The 6,465-nt window shown below is 42.6% G+C and overlaps 1 protein-coding gene across 2 annotated transcripts in view; it reads right to left on the reverse strand.

The window, feature by feature from the left end:
- LOC143815762 (uncharacterized) overlaps positions 1 to 5,864 on the reverse strand; it is a 785,716-nt gene extending 779,852 nt beyond the window's left edge. For both annotated transcript variants that reach the window (XM_077295356.1, XM_077295355.1), the window contains exon 1: positions 5,810 to 5,864. In XM_077295356.1, coding sequence (XP_077151471.1) covers positions 5,810 to 5,849 — 40 coding nt within the window. In that variant the 5' untranslated portion in view covers positions 5,850 to 5,864. The remainder of the gene's footprint in view (positions 1 to 5,809) is intronic.
- Between the last annotated feature and the right edge of the window lie 601 nt (positions 5,865 to 6,465).

Below are 6,465 nucleotides of genomic sequence, written 5' to 3' on the forward strand. Positions count from 1 at the left end.
CACACGACTGGTAACCATATATGTGTCAGTGGTGAGCCAACAGAAAATATATAAATGGCACCCTTCAGAGTATGTATAAATCTAGAAAAAAATCTGGACCTAAGCAAACATATATTTAATATAGAAAATAGCCAAGCAAAAGTACTGGGATGCAGGTAGTGAGAAACCACAAATCCACCTTGCACCTAAACAGATCGAATCCGTTATGATACGGATTACTAAATACCAGTACACAAAGTAACGGCAATTAAACAATAGTGTAGGCCAGATATTAGTAAGAAGTACCTTACCCACACACTCTGGAAGATGGTGCCACGACCCCTACGCGCGTTTCGGCGGCGTGCCTTCGTCAGGGGTAAACGCGCGTAGGGGTCGTGGCACCATCTTCCAGAGTGTGTGGGTAAGGTACTTCTTACTAATATCTGGCCTACACTATTGTTTAATTGCCGTTACTTTGTGTACTGGTATTTAGTAATCCGTATCATAACGGATTCGATCTGTTTAGGTGCAAGGTGGATTTGTGGTTTCTCACTACCTGCATCCCAGTACTTTTGCTTGGCTATTTTCTATATTAAATATATGTTTGCTTAGGTCCAGATTTTTTTCTAGATTTATACATACTCTGAAGGGTGCCATTTATATATTTTCTGTTGGCTCACCACTGACACATATATGGTTACCAGTCGTGTGTTTGTTTTGTTTTTTTCTTTTTGTTTTTTTATGTATGTTATGAGGACTGAATCCTCTATTTCTTATTACAAATAAAGATCAGTTTTACTAAAGTGTTCATAATACGCATTTTTTTCTTCCTATGAGTTCAACAAAAATAAGAAGCTTGTGCAGGAGATTCAGTAATCACATTCACTTTGCTGGTACTGTGAAATGCTGAGTTATTTAAACAGCAAAAATGTGATGAAAATATATGGAAAAACTGCCACTTGTTAACCTACCCATACGTGAATGGGTGGGACTCATCCACAACACTCTGAAGAGAGTGGAGCATGGTGTGATTACTTTTTTCATATAGGGCCTTGGTCCATGTGATAAAATTGTCATCTGTGATAAAATTGTCATCTGAACAGCCCTATTGATTTACATTGTAAAATATTGGATGTCTATGTCTCTCATCTCCACACACGTCCATATAATATGCTCTTCTGAATGAGCGCTTAGAAAAGTCCTATTCACTAGTGTTGAGCGATACCGTCCGATACTTGAAAGTATCGGTATCGGAAAGTATCGGCCGATACCGGCAAAGTATCGGATCTAATCCGATACCGATACCCGATACCAATACAAGTCAATGGGACACCAAGTATCGGACGGTATCCTGTATGGTTCCCAGGGTCTGAAGGAGAGGAAACTCTCCTTCAGGCCCTGGGATCCATATCAATGTGTAAAAGAAAGAATTAAAATAAAAAATAGGGATATACTCATCCTCCGACGCAGCCTGGACTTTACCGTCGTAACCGGGAGCCGTTGTACCTAAGAATGCGCGCTTGAAGGGCCTTAGATGAGGTCACGGCACTCTGATTGGTCCGTAGCGGTCGCGTGACCGCTACGCGACCAATCACAAAGCCGTGACGTCACCTAAGGTCTTTCAAGAGCTTGAAATACCTTAGAAGACGTCCGCAGCTTCTGATTGGTCCGTAGCGGTCACGCGACCGCTACGGACCAATCAGAGCGCCGTGACGTCATCTAAGGCCCTTCAAGCGCGCATTTTTAGGTACAACGGCTCCCGGTTACTTGCGGTATCGGAATGCTCAACACTACTATTCACATGTCCGTTTTTTATGTATCCATTCTGTTTGTGGATTTTACAGATAGAAAAGTTTCCTCATTAGGGTATGTGCACACGTTTCAGATTTTGCTGCTGATCCGCAGTGCACATGATGCGGAAAAAACGTGCGGAAACGTAGCGTTGTTTATTCCGCAGCATGTCAATTCTTTGTGAGGATTCCACAGCGGTTTACACCTGCTCCCTAATAGGAATCTGCAGGCGTAAAACCGCAGGTGGAATCCGCACAAAATCAGCAAAAAAATTGTGGTAAATCCGCAGGAAATCCGCAGTGCAGTTTACCTGTGGATTTACCAAAATCAGTCCGGAAAAATCCGCAGAGTAATCTGCAGCGTGCGTACATACCCTTATAGTCTATGGAGCTGTTTAGATGTCAGTGTTTTTCACTGGCCGTGTAAGGTTATGTTCACAAGTTGCATTTTTGCTGCTTTTTGTAAGCAAATTTTATGCTGTGTTTTACAGTACCAGAAAAAGCTATGAGATTTCATAAATATCATGCACAAACATTGTTGTTTTTTTTTTATTTGATTTAAAAATCTGCTGTGTTTTTTCAAACTGCAGCATGTCAATTCTTTCAGTGTTTCTACAACTTTTTTGCAGCGTTTTTTCACTCAAAGAAAGCAATGAGTAAATGCAAAAATACAACAAAACACAGGCATCGGGTTTTGCTGCGTTTTTGGTTCCAAAACCTTAAAGGGAACCTGTCACCTGAATTTGGCGGGCCCTTTTTCCGGTCCGATGGGCGGTGTTTTCGGGTCTTTTATTCACCCCTTCCTTTCCTGCTGGCCACAATATTGACTTGAAGTTGATTCGCTTTCCTCCGTAGAACACGCTGGCGCAAGGCAATCTAGCCTTGCGCACATGCAGTGTGCTTTGCCCAACTGCGGGCAAAGCCGAAAAGCATTAGTGCGCATGTGCCGGCGCACTATGTCCCGATACACAGCGAAATACTGCCGGGACATAGTGTACCGGCGCATGCGCACTAATGCTTTTCGACTTTGCCCACAGTTGGGGAAAGCATACTGCGCGTGCGCAAGGCAAGATTGCCTTGCGCAGGCGTGTTCTATGGAGGAAATCTAATTAAACTTCAAGACAATATTGCGGCCAGTGTGCGGCCAGCGGGAAAGGAAGGGGTGAATAAAAGACCCGAAAACACCGCCCATCAGACCGAAAAAAGGGCCCACCAAATTCAGTTGACCGGTTCCCTTTAAGGAAGTTGCAATAAATGCAGCAAAAAACGCATCAAAAATGCAAAGTGTGAACATAGCCTAACAGAGACATGTCCATTTTTTATTAGGATCACCCATACAAATCTATGGGTCTGTAAAAATCAATACAAGGATGGCATCCATTCATAATCCTCGTGCTGTCTTTTTTAATATTGAAATGAATAGGAGAAGCTTTGTAATTTATCTATGTCATAAATGAAAATCACTGATGGTATCTATTGAAACTGACAAACTGATGAAAATCGGATCGCAAACACTGATGACACTCGGACTGGTTTTTGTATATGTGGAAAAATATGGATATCTAAATGAGGTCTATGCCAGATTTAGTGTCAAAATTGTAGAAACAGCTCTAGATACAAATGTTATAATTGAAAATGTTGCAAATTTATCACACAACGCACAACACATGATAAATTTGGCACCAAAAAATGAAATGCAGCCTCAAGTAAAAGCACCTTCAAAAATTCCCTCCCATTCGACTCCACTCAAAAAACAAACAAAAAAACAGTTGAGCACATATAAAATAGATATGCAAAGGTGCAAATCTATATATATAATCGTCTAAGGGGCACTTCCGTCTGTTTGTCTGTCTGTCTGTCTGTTTGTCTGCCACGGAAATCCCTAGTCGCTGATTGGTTGCTGCACAGTCCGGCCGTGAAATGGCCGCTCCCTACTCCCCTGCAGTCAGTGCCCCCTCCATACTCCCCCCCTCAATCAGCGCCCGCCGCCCACATAGCGTTTTAGCAGTCTGTTAAACTGACTGCGTTACACCGCGGCATAACGTGTAACGCAGTCTATTAACGCTGCTATTAACACTGTGTGACAAACTTTTTACTCTTGATGCTGCCTATGCAGCATCAATAGTAAAAAGATATAATGTTAAAAATAATAAAAAATAATTAAAAAATGGTGCTATTCTCACCTTCTGCTGTCTACCGATGCTTGCGAGCGGCGAGGCTGCCGCCAGTTTCCATTCCCAGAGATGCATTGCGAAATTACCCAGGTGACTTAGCGGTCTCGCGAGCATCGGGACAACTTCGGTGGACGCCGGAGTGTGAGTATATAATTATTTTTTATTTTAATTCTTTTTTTAACAGAGATATGGTGCCCACACTGCTGTATACTACGTGGGCTGCGTTATATACTGCGTGGCTGTGCTATATACCAAGTGTGTTAGGGGTCGAGTTCCCGCCTCTGCACAGGGGGAATCTCAAGCCATCTCTGCTGCGATCTCTCTTTCTTCTTCTGCCGCAGTGGAGCCTGCTCAGCGGAGGCGTCGGTCCCAGCGTCTCGCTCAGTCTGACACTGTGCAAAGGGTTACTGCTGCCTTTCCAGCTTCTGCCATTGTACCCAGTACTGGTCAGTGGCGAACAGGCGTCTTTGGGACTAAGTCCTACTTTTCCCCTTCTGAGCATGCCCAGGGTAAGATCTCTCATTGGAGATCAAGAGTCAGATGCTCAGGTACTGCAGCAATTCCCATTGGTCCTCTAGGAAGGTCCTGAAGTTGCTCAGGTTTTCTGGCAGCCTCCCATTGGTCCTTCTAGGAAGGTCCTGTAGTTGTTGCAGCCCGGCTGAATTAAGCCACTAGAATACCGGCTCCTCCGGTGAGGAATTGGTTGTGTGCTTTCCTGACTGCATGACCACTGACTGCTATCTGCTCAGCTGTTATCCGTGTGCTCCTGTGAGCTTAACAGGACACAGTCCTTTTCTATATCAGCGACTCTGTGACGTAACAGAGTTCGCGTATACCACCATATAGTGCCATTTACTAGCAGCAGGTTCCTCCTGCATGGTGGACCCCGGGCTGCAAACGCTCCAATAACATCATCTATTTACTCGGTGCCTTCCGCTAGCCCTAGCAACGTGGCTGTGCTATATACTATGTGGCTGCTATATACTATGTGGCTGCTATATACTACGTGGCTGTGCTATATACTACGTGGCTCTGCTATATATTACGTGGCTGTCTGTGTTATATAGTACGTGGGCTGTGTTATATTCTACGTGGCTGTGCTATATACTACATGGCTGTGCTATATACTACGTGGCTGTGCTATATACTACGTGGCTGCTATATACTACATGGCTGTGCTATATACTACGTGGCTGTGTTATATTCTACGTGGCTGTGCTATATACTACGTGGCTGTGCTATATACTACATGGCTGTGCTATATACTACGTGGCTGTGTTATATACTACGTGGCTGTACTATATCATGCACCCCGAACCCCCGACATCCAGCGCCCCGAACCCCCGATATCCTGCGACCAATCAGCAATAGACGCAGTCCAGCTGCGATTTGACGCGGGATTTAAAATGCACACAACTAGCCAAAAAACAGGAGCAAAAACAATGAAAAATTTGCGCCTTTTTGTGCAACCTAGTCTAAAATTGGCCTAAATATTTTTAATAATTTGTATTTCTCATTAATTTACGAAGACTAATAATATGGCCATGTGAATGGTCCCTTACCTAATATTTGTTGTCCATTGATGCTGTATTAAACATGTTGTTACAGCTGCAAAATTCCATGTTGTGTATTACACTTTAATTTTTCACCAATAATGGCAATGTATATATTAATAGACAACACACTAGCCGGTAAAATTATACATAATACATCTAAATAGTAAGCAATTCATAAACTCAAAGTATTACTAAAATACATATAGTTCAGAGATGTTCAAATATAATAAAAAGTTCATGTTGTATTACATGAATGAAGAATTTTACATCAGTTTACTAGACCAGCTACATTATTGGGATCACTCTGTACCTTCAATCCTGAAGAGGCAGTAAAGAAGAAGGAGAAGCATCTTGCTGAATGGAGATTCTGGAAATGTGATGTTGTGCTTCAGAACACACATTATGTGACCAGTTCACCCAGATGTCTCCTTCAGGCAATTTACAGAGCAGCCGCTCCCATTTGCATGTAAGGCTAACAGAAGTAAAAAGGTTCTCCATGGTGGATACTTTTAAAACAGTATAATTTTACTTAATATTATTATAGAAGCATTATGCCCAAAATTGGATATACTGTATGTTTATGCACACAATTTAACCTGCCACCAGGTTTGCCAACATGAGATACGGCCATCACCTTTCAGGGCTGATATACAGGATTCTATAATGCTGCACATCTGCCCCAACCCGACCTGGAAGAACTGAAGTTTTATTATACTCATCTGCGTGGAGCTCCGGTCTATAGAATGTTGTATATCAGCTCTGAAAGGTAATGGCCGTAACTCGTATCAGCCAAACCTGGTGACAGGTTCCCTTTAATATCAGAAAAGCCCAATGTCCACATTTGGGAGACTTTTTTTATTTAAATGGATATATTTGGAGCTCAAAATCCATTTTGCAATTGGGTTGCATTAAAAATGTAGTTCTATGTTTGACTGCAGTTTGGAACTCTTTTATCTTTCTCTCTGA

This window comes from Ranitomeya variabilis, chromosome 3 (assembly GCF_051348905.1).
Source record: "Ranitomeya variabilis isolate aRanVar5 chromosome 3, aRanVar5.hap1, whole genome shotgun sequence".
Taxonomy (NCBI): domain Eukaryota; kingdom Metazoa; phylum Chordata; class Amphibia; order Anura; family Dendrobatidae; genus Ranitomeya; species Ranitomeya variabilis.